At 47.5% G+C, this 17441-nt stretch overlaps 1 protein-coding gene across 2 annotated transcripts in view; it reads left to right on the top strand.

Annotated features, from left to right (window-relative positions):
* LOC147125125 (rho GTPase-activating protein 6-like) overlaps positions 1 to 17441 on the top strand; it is a 341140-nt gene that overhangs the window by 309945 nt on the left and 13754 nt on the right. For both annotated transcript variants that reach the window (XM_085997712.1, XM_085997721.1), the window contains one exon: positions 11419 to 11675. In XM_085997712.1, the coding sequence (XP_085853838.1) occupies positions 11419 to 11675 (257 nt within the window). The remainder of the gene's footprint in view (positions 1 to 11418; positions 11676 to 17441) is intronic.

The raw sequence follows: 17441 nt of genomic DNA, 5'->3' as shown, positions 1-17441 counted from the left end.
ATGCCTGAACATGGGAACATTGATACCTTTGATGGCGACATCGAAGATTGGGCCATGTATGTAGAACGCATACAATATTATTGTAAAGCAAATAAAATCCCAGATGCAGAGAAAGCACTAACGTTATTGAACTTAATGGGTGCGAAGACATACGGGCAATTGAAACACCTTTTATCACCAGATGAACCGGCGGATAAGACGTTCGAGGAGATTGTTACTGTCCTGAAAAATCATCTAAACCCCACGCCGCTGATGCTAGCAGAACGATTTAAATTTTACAGCAGAAGGCAGCTGAAGGATGAAAGCAATGCTGAATATTTAATGGAATTGCGTAAGCTAGCAAAGTTCTGTCAGTTTGGAACGGGACTAACAGAAGCGCTAAGAGATAAATTTGTGTGTGGATTATTAAAAGAAGATACACAAAAGCGACTGCTCGAGGAGAATGAGCTGACGCTTGAGAAAGCGGTCACTATGGCAGCAGCACACGAAGCCGCAGCGAGAGGCATGGCAGTAATGCAGCTACGGTCACCAGAACACAGTACAAGTAAATTGGGTTTGAGTACTGTAAAATGTTATCGTTGTGGAAAGACAACACACGATCAGAACCAGTGTTTGTTTAAAAACCAAGAATGCAGAACGTGTGGCAGGCTTGGCCACATAGCTAAAGTATGCCGGTCAGGAAAGAAGACCAGCAACAAAAAGTCACCGCAAGGAAAATACATAAAGGTGCACAAGGTGACAAAGACCAGTTCGAACGAACAGAAGTCAGATTCAGACGCTAGCAGTAATGAACTGGGTAGCTTAAGAGTACACAACGTTGGTAAGGATGCAGATCTCCAGACAATTTGGGTCACTCTTCAGATAGCAGGAGTCCAAGTAAAGATGGAATTGGACACTGGATCGGCATTGACGGTCATGAATAAGAAAGATTACAAAAGGTTATTCCAACATATTCCCCTACGGGATACGGAGATTATATTGAAAACATACACGGGGCAAAGAGTGTACCCCATCGGAAAGATAGAGGTAAAAGTGGTCCACAAGGGCGAAGAAAGCCAAGTAATGGACTTATATGTGCTACCTGAAGGAGGTCCACCACTACTGGGACGGGAGTGGATTAGGAAAATGAATATGGACTGGCACTCCTTAAAAGCACTAACGGTAGATTCCGGGGAAACAGATGTCAAACCTAAACGATTGTCCAAAATATTGGATGATGCTAAAGAGGTGTTCCAGCAAGGACTGGGAACACTGAAAGGAATTACGGCAAACATCAAGATTGATGAACATGCACAACCAAAATTTTTCAAAGCCAGACCGGTACCCTATGCAATACGACCTACTGTAAAAGCGGAACTGGAAGCGCTGGAGCGTTCAGGTGTACTGTCTAAGGTAGATTGGAGTGAGTGGGCTACGCCCATTGTTCCCGTTATGAAACGTCCTTCGAGCAACAAGCCAGGAGAACCAGGGAAGGTTCGCATCTGTGGAGATTTCAAGATCACCGTTAATCCAGTGCTTCACACGGTGCAGTATCCGCTTCCGCGGATTGAGGATATTTTTGCTTCGTTGTCTGGCGGGAAACACTTCACCAAGATAGACCTGGCGCAGGCGTACTTGCAGATGGAGGTTGATGAAGAGTCACGCCAGTACCTCACGATCAACACGCATAGAGGTTTGTACCGGTATAATAGGCTGGTTTTTGGAGTGGCATCGGCTCCGGCAATTTGGCAGAGGGCCATGGAGCAGGTATTACAGGGAATTCCAGGCACACAATGTTACCTGGACGATATTCTGATTACAGGTGATGGTGATGAAGAACACCTCGCAAACTTGGAACTGGTGCTCAACAGAGTGAAAGAGTATGGACTTAGAGTTAATTGGCAGAAATGCGAGTTCTTTCAGAAGCGGATCTCGTACTGTGGTCATGTCATTGACCGGGAGGGGCTTCATAAGTCTCCTGACAAGATAGAGGCAGTTGTAAAGGCTCCCGCTCCGGATAATGTCTCTCAGTTGAGGTCGTTTCTGGGATTGATTAACTATTACCATAAGTTTCTACCGAATCTATCCACGGTACTGCACCTGCTGAACGCTCTTTTACAGAAGGGGGTACCATGGGAATGGAGCGAAAACTGTAAGAAGGCATTTTGCAAAAGCAAAGAATTGATCACCTCAGAGGAAGTGTTGGCTCACTTCAACCCGACACTGCCTATTCGGTTGGCTTGTGATGCTTCTCCATATGGTATTGGGGCAGTACTCTCACACAAGTTGCCAAATGGCACGGAAAGGCCAGTCGCGTTTGCATCCAGATCATTGACCTCCGCTGAGCGCAACTATGCGCAGATCGATAGGGAGGCTCTCAGCCTTGTATGGGGAGTGAAGAAGTTTAATCATTACCTGCAGGGCCAAAAATTCACACTTCTGACAGACCATCAGCCGTTGGTATCCATTTTTAACCCTAAGAAGGGTGTTTCGGTGATGACAGCACAGCGACTCCAGAGATGGTCCCTTTTCCTAGGGGCACATCAATATCAAATAGAATTCAAAGGTACAAAGCAGCATGGCAATGCTGATGGGCTGTCGCGCCTGCCACTACCTGAAGCAGAAGAGACGACGAAAGTTGACCCTGTTGAGTTATTTCATTCGACCATCATCGAGTGTTTACCAGTCACCAATGCAAGTATTGAAAGAGAAACCAGGAACGACCCGACACTGTCCCGAGTTTACGAGGTGACAGTGAAGGGATGGCCAACACATGGTGATCCTCTGTTACCGGCATTCTCGGCAAGGCGAGACCAGCTGTCCGTCTGCCATGGTACTTTGATGTACGGGACAAGAGTGATTATTCCTCCCAAGTTACGGGAAAGAGTTCTAAAGGAACTGCATGAAGGTCATCTGGGGGGAGTTAAGATGAAAAGTCTTGCTAGGGCTTATGTATGGTGGCCGGGCATTGACCAACAGATAGAGGAGTTGACAAAAAGCTGCGTGGGGTGCCAAAAAGTGCAAAATGCACCTCCGATCGCACCGCTACACCCATGGGAATGGCCTTCAGCCCCATGGCAACGCGTACATATTGACTTTGCTGGTCCATTCATGGACTCCATGTTCCTAATTGCGATGGACGCACATTCCAAATGGCCAGAAGTGATCAAGATGAATACCACTACTTCAGAAAAAACAATTGCGGTGTTAAGAACAATATTCGCAAGGAACGGATTGCCAGAACAGATATGTTCGGACAACGGACCACAGTTCATGTCGGAAGAATTCCAAAAATTCTTAAAGAAGAATGGGGTGAAACATTATACCTCTGCCCCATATCATCCGGCGACAAACGGGTTGGCCGAGAGATTTGTCCAAACATTCAAAAAGGCAATAAAGGCCATGAACGATGATCAGATTCCGTTACAACACAAGGTGGACAATTTCCTAATGGCATATCGAAACGCCGCTCATGCAGTGACTAACCAAAGTCCTGCCATGATGTTTTATAACAGGAGGTTGCGGTCCAGGTTGGACTTGTTAAAACCAAATGTGCGGAGGGAAGTGGAAAACAAACAGTTCCGGCATATTAATAACAAGTCCACTCGAAGTTTCGACGTAGGACAACCAGTGTTGGCAAGGGGCTATGGAAACGAAAAATGGCAGTCCGGAACAATTCGGGCCAAACAAGGACCTCTGATGTACACAGTAGATATTGGTAACAATGTGATAAGGTGTCATGCGGATCAACTGGTAGAATCAAGAGCAAGGGTCGAACCCATGGTTGCGACAGAGACAACTGTGGAAGACGTTAATGAACCTGAAGCATCTACCTCGGCAGGGACTGTACCTGATGATGACGTCCAATACATAGGAAACCAACAAGAAGAGTCACCTCAGCAACAAGAATCAGAGACCAATGAAAGGCGTTATCCAAACCGAATCAGAAGACCTCCTGAGAGACTGAACCTTTGAACTGTTTATACCTGAAGTTATATATGTATATATGTTATGATGTTATGTTAAATGGGGATATGACTGTTAAGCTAAAAAGGGAGGATTGTGGTGTATGTAACCTGTTCCACCTTAAGAGAACTTAAACCTGTTCCACCTTAAGAGATGTACTACTTTCTCTGGCTGCTGTATACGTAATACCGGTGGTGACCACCGGTATATAAGTACTGTGTAGTGATATTGTATTTAGTATAGTCCTGACCTCCAACTAGTAAAGACCTGTTGAACTTTATTCTTGTAGTCTGTGTCAGTAATTAATCTTAATACAACTGGAACACACAGACTTAACAATCGGTACGCCCTTCTGAGGGTTGAAAATGGAGACAAGAGGTTGATGATCGGTTAGTAGAGTAAATTTTTGACCGTGCAGGTAGTGATTGAACTTCTTCACCCCCCACACTAGGCTGAGGGCCTCTCTGTCAATCTGGGCGTAGTTACGCTCGGCAGAAGTTAACGAGCGTGACGCAAAAGCTATCGGCCTCTCTAAACCATCAAGGAATTTATGTGACAGTACCACCCCAATGCCGTAGGGAGACGCATCACAAGCCAGTCTGATCGGCAGTGCTGTGTTGTAGTGAGCCAATACTTCCCTTGAAGTGATTAAGTCCTTACTCATCTGAAAGGCCCGCTTACAATCATCGCTCCATTTCCATGCTACCCCCGTTCGTAGCAGGGCGTTCAGTGGGTGCAGGATTGTCGACAAATTCGGCAAAAACTTATGGTAGTAATTCACCAATCCGAGGAATGACCTCAGTTGCGACACATTTTCAGGCGCTGGAGCCTTAAAAACCGCTTCAATTTTGTCTGGAGCGCTTCAGCTATGAAGAGAGACTGGGCAGATTGGGTTTGTTTTCCTTGGAGCAGAGGAGGCTGAGGGGGGACATGATTGAGGTGTACAAAATTATGAGGGGCATAGATAGGATGGATACTAAGGAGCTTTTTCCCTTAGTAGAAGGGTCAATAACTAGGGGGCATAGATTCAAGGTAAAGGGCGGGAGGTTTAGAGGGGATTTGAGAAAGAACTTTTTCACCCAGAGGGTGGTTGGAGTCTGGAACTCACTGCCTGAAAGGGTTGTAGAGGCTGGAACCCTCACAACATTCAAGAAGCATTTGGATGAGCACTTGAAATGCCACAGCATACAAGGCTACGGACCAAATGCTGGAATATGGGATTAGATTAGACAGGGCGTGATGGCCGGCGCGGACACGATGGGCCGAAGGGCCTCTATCCGTGCTGTATAACTCTATGACTCTATGACTCTATGTAACCTCTCTTCATCAATCACGTGGCCACAATACGATATCTGTTTCTTAAAAAATTCGCACTTGGGGCGGTTGGCTCGCAGCCCATGTTCCCGTAGTCTAGTGAGCACCTGTTCTAGGTTGTTAAGGTGTTCACTGTCATCTTCACCTGTCACAAGGATGTAGTCCAAGTAACACTGAGTCCCCGGAATCCCTTGCAGGACTTGTTCCATCGCTCTTTGCCATATCGCTTGAGCCGATGCTACTCCGAATACCAATCGATGATACTGGTAAAGACCTTTGTGAGTGTTTATCGTGAGATACTTCCTAGAGGACTCTTCAACCTTCATCTGCAAATATGCTTGTGCTAGGTCAATCTTTGTAAAATGCTTCCCTCCAGACAGTGAGGCGAAGATGTCTTCTATCCTTGGAAGAGGATATTGTACTGTGTGAAGGACTGGGTTTACCGTCACCTTGAAATCCCCACAGATGCGAATCTTCCTTGGCTCCCCGGACTTATTGCTTAACGTTTTCTTCATGACAGGAACGATGGGTGTCGCCCACTCGCTCCAGTCAACCTTAGACAACACGCCTGCCTTCTCCAGATTCTCCAGCTCTGCCTCGACGGCTGGGCAAATTGCATATGGTACCGGTCTTGCTTTGAAAAACTTGGGAACTGCATTCTCTTCTATTTTTATCGAGGCGGTTACGCCTTTAAGCATGCCCAGTTCTTGTTGAAATACCTCTTTGGCGTTAGCTAAGATTGTTGACAATCGTCCAGGAGTGACGTCTTCATCTTTTTTACTGTCCACCATCATTGCATGAATGGAGTGCCAATCTAAGTTTATCTTCCTGATCCATTCCCGTCCCAATAACGGTGGTCCACCATTTGGCAGTATGTAGAGATACAATTTCCGTATTTCCTTGCCGTTGTATTCGACAGGCACCCTTATTTTTCCTCTGGGGTATACTTTTTGCCCCGTATACATCGTCAAGACGATGGATGTCTCTCTCAAGGGTATGTGTGAAAATATCCGCTCGTAGTCTCGTCGATTCATGACGGTTAGCGCTGATCCTGTATCCAATTCCATTTTAACTTGGGACCCTGCTATCGTGAGGGTGACCCAAATGGTTCGGTGATCCTCTTTTGCGATTACATTGTGAAGTTTGAGACAGGTTAGTCTCCTGTTCCCGGATTCACTATCGCTCATCTGGTCTTCGGAACTACTGTCAGTCATCTTTTGTACTTTCCTGTACGGTTCCTTAGTAGCCTTTTTGTTGTCGCTGGTCTTCTTCCCAGACCTGCAAACTCGTGCAATGTGTCCCATCTTCCCGCATTGCCTGCATATTTTGTCTTTGGACCAGCAGTCCTTCTGGTCATGGTTAGTTCTGCCGCAGCGATAACATTTTGCAAATCCCCGTGTCATTTCGTGGGTGCCGTATTCCTGTGGTTTTTGTTGAATTTCTGCAGCTCCCCTGGCTGCTGCTTCATACGATACTGCCACGCTGAAAGCCTTATCTAGCGTCAGCTCTTTCTCTGAGAGTAACTTCTTCTGTGTTCCTTCACTCCGGAGTCGACAGACAAATTTGTCCCGTAGGGTATCTGCCAGTCCTGCTCCGAACTGGCAGTGCTTTGATAGCTTGCGTAGTTCCGTAAGGTACTCAGCATTGCTCTCATCTTTATGCTGAGTTCTCCTGTGGAATTTAAATCTTTCTGCTATCAACAGCGGTGCAGGGTTTAGGTGTTCCTGTAGGACAGCAACAATTTCGTTAAAACTCTTCGCCTTTGGTTTGGCTGGAGTAATCAGGTCCCGCAATAGGCCGTACGTTCTAGCGCCCATTAAGTTTAGCAATATCGATGCCTTTTTCTCCTCCGCTATTTCGTTTGCCTCGAAATATACCTCGACTCTTTCCACATACGTGGTCCAGTCCTCTATTGTATTATCAAAAGCAGTGATACAGCCAGTCTTCGGCATCTTGCAAATCTAAAATGGCGCCTCCCACACTTTGCTTTCTTCCCTGATTTAACAAAATGGCGCCTCCCGCGCTTTGCCTTCTTCCCCGCTGATTAAGATGGCGCCTCCTGCGCTTTGCCTTCTTCCCCGCTGTTGTTAGCGCTGCTTTCCACGGTTCCCGTTGCAACCTGCAGCTCCTCGCGGTTTCTTGCGCATTTAATATTTCTTTTTTTTATTATTTTCCCGTCGTGGAACAACCCTGTGGGACTCTTGCCTCCCTCTTCGCGGGTCTATACGCAGCCCGGCTTCGTAGCACCGGCCGCGCCCTGTGTGCTCCACCCTCTCTCTCTCTTCTTCCCGACAACGCTGCTCGGCCCCGTTGCAAACCACCCGCTCGAGTTCGCGACCGCCGCAGCCCAGGAAAGATCAGTGCACTACCTGCCACCAGCCCGATTAGCTGAAGCACCATCGACAGGAACTAGGCCCCGCTTCCGACAGCTTCTCCAGCAATCTTCAACTCTGCAAACACAGGGGTGGATGCCCACGGTCGACGCCCGTTTCTACTGCCTCTTACTTTTCTTTCTGGCCTCGACCTCTGCTCACTTCGCTGTAGGAATGGATCCCAGGAGGTGGTGCCGACTGTAGGTAGGTTCGTATCCCATCCTCGTCGCCAGTATTACGTCCGTGAATGATTGAGACACGGACAGCAGGAGTTGAACAAAACACGTCTTTACTGATGGAAGTCAATAGTGAAACTGAAAACAACAGAGGCTCACTAGCGCCTTTTATACAGGGGTGGTCACTGCCGGTACTGCAGTCTGAGACCAGTTATTCTCTTAAAGGTACATACACAACAATTGTCAAACTTCATTTGACAGCATTTCATTTCTGTTCCCGGATGCTCTGTGACTATCGGCTTTCTAAGTACATATACCCACAGATAGCGGTTCAGGCCCTTGTCTCATTACTAAGGCTGGAATTTTCCGGGGTCCGTGCGGGCACAATCGGAGGCGGGTCGGGTGGGAAAGTTGAAATTAATTGCAGCGGCTAGGGAACTCTCCGTCATCCCGCCCCCACGCGCCTTTCCCTCGGGCGCGTCTGTCAGCGCGGCAGCGACCTGACCGGCAGAGGCGGGCGACCCAATTTAAAGGGTTATTAGCTTATTGTCAGATCCTTAAGAGTCTTTTTAACCTTACCTTTCCAATTTCACTGGGTGCCCACGGGACTCACGCTGCTCAGGAATCATGTCTGTCAACCCGAGGCAGGAGTTGAGTGGACATTGATCCAGCTGATTAGTTGACAGCATCAAATACAGTATAAAAGCTCCCACCGGACAGCTGATCACTTTGCTCAGGCAGAAGCTGTCTCTCACTGCATTGCCAGCACAGTTTTCTGCAGGCTGCAAGTCTTTCTAGCAAAGTCTCCATCCAGTGTCACCTCATTGGAAGAACCTCTCTCACCATTGACAGATTGCTTCTCTCATCTCAACTTCACCTGCCATGTATTCCATCAACATGGGTGCCGTTTATACTGTCTCACCTTGGTCCTCAGAATCTGACCACAATGAGCCCCAAAGCCAGCAGCACCAGGCACACCAGCAGCACCAACATCAACAATGCCAACCTTCTCAGCAATCAACTGATGCTGCACAGGACAGAGGGCATCAGCACCCGAGCACATTCCTACCCGGGAGGCCAGGGATGGCCTCATCATGGCCAGATTTACTTCACTTTATGCTGTACACCCATATGGCTGCCACATGATGTGCCAGGTTGGCACCATCCCACACCAACACCATAAAGCATCCCTGCAATGACCAAGCCATTCCTTTCACACTGACCGCCATTGCTAGAGTTATCGTTATGTCTCACCATTCACTGCAACTCACTAAGCCACTTCCAAAGGTGCACACAAATCTATCCAAGTCTGGAAAGTGTTGAAAATAAAGATTTTATGTTTGACAGCACATTGACGGAAACTTTACATAAACATTGGATAAAACACCCAAGTGGCTACCCTTGTGAATCTACTTGCGTGTCATCTTTCTCTTCCGCGTGCTTCTACGAGGAGCTAGCCCTGTGGCTTCAGCAGAGGTAGAGGCAACCTTCTCACTTCCCTGCTGCCAAGGAACTGGAGAGCACCTTGCTGCACATTAGTGGGGCCATGAGGACCCACGTCTACATTGATATCCCTGCTAGAGAGGAGGTCTATGAGTCTCTGCCATCTATTCTCCATACATAGCCATCTATCCTCCATAGATAGCCAACTATTCTCCATAAAGACCATGTGCTCCTGTGAGTGGCGCATTAGCTGCTTCATGTAGGTGGCCATCCTATCCATGGAGGAGACTACAGTCGCTATCGCCTGCGACACAGTGGTGCTCATGTTGGAGATGGTCTCCTCCATTCTCTGAACATTTGCAGACATCGCACTCGCAAAACCAGTCAGAGCCCCCTGCACTTCTTCCTGCACCTCCAGGATCGCCCTCTTTCTGGATGGCCCCCGAAGCCCAGCGTCTGCATGCAGCTGAGCAGAGCTAGGAGCGTCCTGCACCCTCCGGCAAGGACTCTCCACTGCTGTCCTGGTCTCTACCATCTGCTCTTGCTCATTTGTGAGTTGTGAGACACCAGGTGACAACACTACTCTATGTCGCATGGGACCCACACAGGTGTGCATATCTGTGCTGGTTCTGAGTGTACTTATGTCTGGACAGTGAGCCCTTGGAGGCTGGAGGCTCATCTGAGGCGTCGTCTTTCTCTTCCTCCTGGACAGGGGGGGCCGGGTGGAGATGGGCTCTTGATGGACCTGTGGGTGAGTAAAGAGATGATTTAGAAATATCATATGAAGAATGGGTGCAGATACCATTATGCACACGATGACCATTCAATGGCTGCTGACATCGGTGCCCATATGAGTGACTGATGTATGCCATGTAGCTGTATGATATGTAATTCTGTCACCAGGTTACTGAGATGTCCTCCCTCTCCATCTCCCACCTCCAGCTGCTCGGCGACTCCAGATATTTCTAAAGCAACCTCCTCTGCTGTTGTAAGGTTTGCAAATGATTGAGGGCCACTGCCGTTCTCTCCCTCTCCCTCTTATTTTGGGCTCTCTTTTCCTGTAAGGAGGGAAAGAAGAGAAGGTTGAGTGAGAGTGATAGAATGAGTGTAAGGAATGGATGGGTTGATATTTAGAGGGAGACTATGAGGAGTGGGGTGCCAAAGTCAAGTGGCCTCCTTGTGTGTTAGTTGGTATGATTGCACTAGGATGAGGGTGAGTGTTGGGGGTGGTTAGTTAGATGGGGATGTGATAATGTAGTTAGAGAGAGAGGGATGGGCGGAGGTGCAAGATATGTTGGTGTGAGTAAGGATGTGCAGGAGTAGGGTTGGAAAGGCAGAGTGATGGGGATGTGATGAGAGGCACAGCAGGATGAAGGTGAGTGTGGCTTTGCACTCACGTTTACTGATCAAACGAGATAATTGAAACGTTTGCGGCACTGCACTCAGGTCCTCCTGACCACATCCCTGCTGTTGACCTCCTCTGCAATCTCCAACCAGGCTGTTTCGGTCTCTTGGGGAGGTCTCTTCTGCCCTTTGGAAGGGAAGAGGACCTCCCTGCCTGCTCTGGCTCCCTCTACAACCATATGGAGGGAGTCATCGGAGAACCTGAGTGCAGCCCTCTGCCTCGGTGCAGTAATTTCCAAAGTGTTTGCAGCACTCCAATGTTGTAGTGCACTGACTGCACTATTTTAGATTAACCTTCAAATGTAATGTGGCCATGGCCCCTTTAAATATCCTGGCTGAAACCATGTCATGGATGACGTCAGCAGACCTGCACCATTTAATTGGACCGGGTAACGCGCAGGGCCGGCTTAATAGGCCCTATTGATGTAAAGGCGTTTTGTGCAGCAGGATGGAGCCAGCAACGGTGTCGCGATCCGCCATGGCCACCGCCCGCACCGGACCCACCCAGGTAGGGAAAATTATGGCCTCAGTCTTTAAATAGTTTTGGATTATGTCCTGACTCCTTTCAAACTAGATAAGTATGCAGTATGCACAAAGATCACAACACTGCTACATAAAGAAAACTAGATACTGTGCTGGGGATAGGAGGGGGGGTCTTTAAATGGGGGACTGTTGATTAGAAACTAGATATGTTTGCTTTCTATTATCGATGTGGCGACTGGATCTGATCTCTCAAATAATTCTACATTCCTCAATTTGTAAAGGGGTTCAGATCAAGAAAATGAAGCATTTGTGGTGGCAGAACACCATTGCTCAAAGTCTGCATGTGACTCCTGCAGTTCCAGAAGTGGTGACCTCACACCAATGAACATCTCATCCAGCTTTTGTGAAAGCCTATCTTTGAAGGACCAGAGGCAGACCAGCTCGGGTTCTGAGTTGTTGAAAGTACCAGGAGCACAGGCATTCTTTGGACAAGTACATCCCCAGCATGGAAAGATCTTTTCTTCCCGATCACTAAAAAGTAAGAGATCTGGTTCACTGTTCGAGTTGTAATGGAAATGATCCATGAAATTAGTTTAAAATAATGCAATAAAATACCTCAGACCAGTCATAGAACCTTTGCTAGGAAGGAAGTTGCATGGCACAGCGGGCTGGAGCCTTCTCCAGGGAGGTTTCACTGCTCGAGGTCCTTCAGGGCAGCACTTCATCCGCTGCCCTAGCCCTGACCCATTTTCCTGGGTCAGGCTTAATTGCAGATGTAGGGCAGGCACCTGGTGGAATCTTTGCCACGCGGAGGCTGCCCTCCACTCCACTGTCAGGAAGGGAAATTTAGTGGCCTGCTACGGACATCCCAGTGCATTTCAGGAAGTAAGAGGAGCCATGATTAAAAGAATCCCGGAGAGATTTTTTAAATGTTTACAAAAGGCTCTGTATGAGCTATGGACAAGTTTGCCACGATAAGGGAGTCAAGAGTTATGGGGAGTGGGCAGGGAAGTGGAGTTGAGGCCAAGATCAGCCATGATCTTATTGAATGCCGGAGCAGGCTCGAGGGGCCAAATGGCCTACTCCTGCTCCTATTTCTTATGTTCTACAGTTTGGGGGCCAGTAAAGAAGGCGAGGTGCCGATTACTAGGCCCCCTTGCCCCTTGTGGCCACCGTGTATCATTCCCTTCTTTTGGTTTTACTGGTAGTACTTCGGTGAGTGTGCAGGGAAATTGGCTTCCCTGCCCATCCTGAGGTTCATATTTTCAGCCCCCTCCCATCCCTCCTACTGCCTCTCATTGCCCTAAGTACCTTTAATTTTCCACAATCTCTTTGTCACCTGTCACCATCCTTGCCCAAGATTCTCGTCTATTCTCTGCTCACTGCATCACACGTTGTTGCTCTCTCTCATCGCTCCTATCCCAAACACTAGTTCATTTTCCCCATGCTCCCTCTTGCTGTGTTTTGTTGATTCGGCCCACCACCGAGCACCCATATCTTCCTTCCCACTGCCACACCCTAACACTTCCACTACTCTCTCCCATTCCTCATCACCCCACTTCCAGTCCCACCACATTCTGGTTCCCCCTTCCAATTGCAGCCAGAGTTCACAACCACAGCTCTCACAGACTCACGGACCCAGCCCAATGCACCACGCCATTAGCCCCACTCCCAATGCTCCCAGACCCAGGACCCTCTCCTTCACACCCAAGATCTGAAAATAACACCTCAGCACCACTCCCCTAACTGCCACAACCTGGAGCCACCACTGCCATTCCCTTTCATGTTGCTTCCAGATTTTGAAACCCTTTCCCATAGTCCCATAACCCACCACCACTATTCCAGTACACCCCACATCTCAGAACCACCACTACTACTACTACAAAAAAAGACTTGCATTTATATAGCACAAAAGCAAAATACTGCGGATGCTGGAAATCTGAAATAAAAACAGAAAATGCTGGAAACACTCAGCAGGTCAGGCAGCATCTGTGGAGAGAGAAACAGAGTTAACGTTTCAGGTCAGAACTGGAAACATTTAGAGATGTAACAGATTTTTAAGCAAGTGCAGGGGCAGGGAAAGGGGAGGGGAAGGAAAGAACTAGAAGGCAGGAGAGATTAAAAGATAAAAGGGATGATGGTGCAAGGCAAAAGGAGATGGTAATGGGACAAGTAAAGGAACAAAAGATGGGTTTAGATGAGGTGTAGATGGGAATGGCAGAATCATCAACAGCTGCCACGTGAAAAAAAATAGGGGCCGAGGTTATGGTCTGAAATTGTTGAACTCGATGTTGAGTCCAGAAGGCTGTAAAGTGCCTAATCGAAAGACGAGGTGCTGTTCCTCAAGCTTACGTTGAGCTTCACTGGAACAGTGTAAGAGGCCGAGGACGGAGAGGTCAGAGTGGGAGTGGAGCGGAGAATTAAAGTGACAGACAACCGGAAGCTCGGGGTCACGCTTACGGACTGAACGGAGGTGTTCCGCAAAGCGGTCACCCAATCTACGTTTGGTCTCCCCAATGTAGCAGCGAATATCGTAAGCAGCGAATACCGTATACTAAATTGTAGGAAGTACAAGTAAATCGCTGTTTCACCGAGAAGGAGTGTTTGGGGCCCTGGACAGTGGGAAGGGAGGAGGTAAAAGGGCAGGTGTTGCATCTCCTGCGCTTGCACGGGAAGATGCCGTGGGAAGAGGAAGGGGTGTTAGGGGTGATTGCGGAGGGAGCGGTCCCTTCGGAATGCTGTAAGGGGAGGGGAGGGAAAGATGTGTTTGGTGGTGGGATCACACTGGAGATGGCGGAGGATGATCCGTTGAATGTGGAGGCTGGTGGGGTGAAAGGTGAGGACAAGGGGAACCCTATTGTGGTTCTGGGTGGGAGGGGAATGGGTGGGAGCAGAAGTGCAGGAAATAGAATGGACACGGCCGAGGGCCATGTCAACCATGGTAGAGGGGAATCCTCGGTTGAGGAAAAAGGAAGACACATCAGATATGTAGCAACCGCGGCAGCCAATTTGCACACAGCAAGCTCCCACAAACAACAATGTGATAATGACCAGATAATCTGGTATTTAATGATGTTGATTGAGGGATAAATATTGGCCAGGACACCAGGGATAACTTCCCTGCTCTTCTTCGAAATAGTGCCATGGGATCTTTTACAACCACCTGAGCGAGCAGATGGGGCCTCGGTTTAACGTCTCATCCAAAAGATGGCACTTCCCTCAGTACTGCACTGATGTGTCAGCCTGGACTTTTTTTGCTCAGAGGCATGAGTGCTACCCACTGAGCCACACTGACATTTATGTACTACATGTACACAAACCACACCCACTGCTCCCAGTCCTGAAAAGCTCCTCCCACTAATTGCATATCCCATGACTCCCCCCGACCCAATTTTGTGATAACCCAGAAACACCATTGCCACTCTTGCCACAACTATACATCCCTTTCTATATTCTCCCACTACTCCCAAATGGCAGGAACTCTTCTTCTCTTTCCTTCCCTAATATTTTGTACTCACCACATTATCAGACCCTCAGCAACATAAACACAACCTTCCCCAGCAAACTATAGGGTTCCATGAATATTTTTTATAATATGTATATACAGAATACACTATATAAATTAAATACACACATCATATATAATATTTACTGTACACAAAATATATTACTATATTTACACACATTTTAATTTATTATTTTAAATATTTCACATTGGGCCAGAAATTCGTGTCGGAGACTTCCCGCGGGTGCAAGCCTCTGACCTGCACTTACCTAGCGCGCCGGCCGTTGTGCTGTGGGCCCGCGTGGGATTCCAATCCTGGGCCTGCTCCAACTGCCGGCGCGCAGTGCTTGCGTATCCCAGGGGCGCAGTTATTTCGAAGCGTCCTCTGGGATCACGTGGGCCATGGAGAGCCAATCGTAGCAGGGAATTTCTAGTCGTAGATTTGACAGGAAGACCTGTCAAATCTATGAATACAGTTCAGCCCCAAAACCTAACTAAAACTTCAAATAATTTTTTTTTTAAATCACATTTTTAAAATAACTATAAATTACATAAAATAACTATTTTAAACAATTTAAATTTTTGAAAAAATGAATTACAGTTTTTAACAGGGCTAAAAATAAACTTACTTTTCTTTAAAGTATTTAAAAATAATAAACCTGTGGAAAAAATGTTTTAATTTTACTTAATTCACCACTTACCTTGTTAAAAGCAGGCCTTGTGACTGCTTTTTAAAAGCGTAGCTCCTGGAGACTTACCCTCCCGGAGAAACCTGTAAAAAAAACGGAAGTTCCAGGCGTACGCGCTGCCTCTCCGGGGCACGCGTTCGACCTGTGAACCCCTTCCTTTAAGGGAATGGAAGTTCCGGTTTCCCGCGCATGCGCAGTGCATGCACAAAACCGGCACTTTCGTTGGGCCTACGCATGAGTACCCAGCGCGTACTCACCCGTGGGGAGCCGAATTTCTGGCCCATTAATTAAATTTAGCTCCCATTCCTAAACCTCTACAATTATATTTAAAAATCTGCCAATATACAATTTCATCTTGTTTTTCAATCAAAATTGTCTCATTTCAATTGCTCTGCAATTTCTACCATTTTCACATTTTAAAATTAATTTCTCTATTTTTAACCAACGTTGCTTTTATTCTCAACACCTGAAATATACCAGTACCTTTATATGATATAAGCCTCTCCTTATCAGACAACATATTATATACAAATGTCCATGATACGCATTAATAAGAATGCAGTTTTCATTACCATAAATCAGTGGCCGTTATAATATTTGAATGCACGATGGGACGATACAGCACATCCTCTGATGCACCATGAAAGATCTGGGGGGAAAAATTCGGTTGGCTTGCGCCTCCCATTAGCGCCTTAAGAGGGCGCTAATGGGGCGCAAAGCAACTAGCGCCCGTGCGTGGTGATGTTTGCGCCGCTCACGAAATTAACTAGACATTTTGCGGCAGCGCTAAACACTACTGCCACGATCTCCTGCACCGGCAGATCGTGACGTCAGTCAAGTGTGCAACGCCCCAGTAGCGCCCCGGACCGGATTTTGAGTGGTGCCCCCTGCCTTACCGCCTGCCGCTAGCAACGACAGGTTGAGGGGAGCGTTTTGCAGTCACGAAGAAACTGGGGGAGCGCTATTTAAAGACGACGCTTCCTGCCATTTTTTGTTGGTGACATTTTTGCACCACGCATTCTGAGAGAGAGAGAGAGACTTCTAGAGAGATTCAACGCTATGTGAAGGAGTTTTGGGTACTGAGCAGCACTTTGCAGGTTCATTTTGATTTGCCCTTCCTTGTATCGATTTAGAAGAGACTATGGGGGCTGCACTCTGAGCTCTTTCCCTGGGTCTCTCCATTGTTCTTTCCAGCAGATTTGATGTACAGGTCTCTCCAGGCCGAGATTCAAGGCTGCAATGAGCAGGATGTGGATGGAGAGCAAGATCGACCCTCCCCTTTAAGAACTGGCCAGCGCCAGTGTGTCTGTGTTCCATTGCTGACTGACATCACATGAGCTTCGCCAGCGCTCTGAGGTAGCGCCTCGCTCCTCGTCCTTTGCACCTTAAGAGAGGTGTGTAGCGCCTGATTTAGCGTTCCAATCAACTCCGGGGACGATAAAAGCCAAGTCTGCAGTTGGAGGCGATAATTAGCGCCAGGTGCTAAACTTTGCGCCCGGCCAATAATCGCTCCCCAAACGGGGCGATACTGATTTTTTCCCCCCTGAAGTCTAAACAAGCAGAACAGTTTACTGTAAATAGCACTCATTAATTATCCTGTTCATATCAATCAATGCAGTGTTTACTACACAGTTTTATTCCTCCTTCCTGCTGAGCTTCTGGATCTCTTCCAATGTGCCACAGGCAGTGGTTTAAATAACAATCCCAGTATCACAGAATGTGATCGCCAGCAGATGTGACCTACAGATCTCCACGTCAACTGCTGATGGATTCTCATGGAACTCTGAGGTGTTTATTTAATCAAGAATGTATAATAGAATTTGGCAACTGTCCAGTAAACACAGATTGCTGTTCTTTTTTTCCCGCTTTCAGGGTGATATTGCAGATCACAATATATCATTGCCTCCCTCTGATCCCGAAAGTCACTGGCCTATAAACTGGGCTACACAATGCCTATTTTTCGGAGCAGGAAGTGCTGGAATATTTCTAGCATGGTAAGCTTGGGAAAGGAAAATAATGTTAGAAATGATGTGCAGTGCCCACGCCTAAGACAAGCATCTGGTCCTTTACAGATGCATATGCAGATGGCTGTTTGCCACACACCAGCTTG

This window comes from Somniosus microcephalus, chromosome 1 (assembly GCF_052327205.1).
Source record: "Somniosus microcephalus isolate GS21.2 chromosome 1, FLI_Smic_1.0, whole genome shotgun sequence".
Classification (NCBI taxonomy): Eukaryota; Metazoa; Chordata; class Chondrichthyes; order Squaliformes; family Somniosidae; genus Somniosus; species Somniosus microcephalus.
This window is presented reverse-complemented; position numbering and strand designations above follow the sequence as displayed.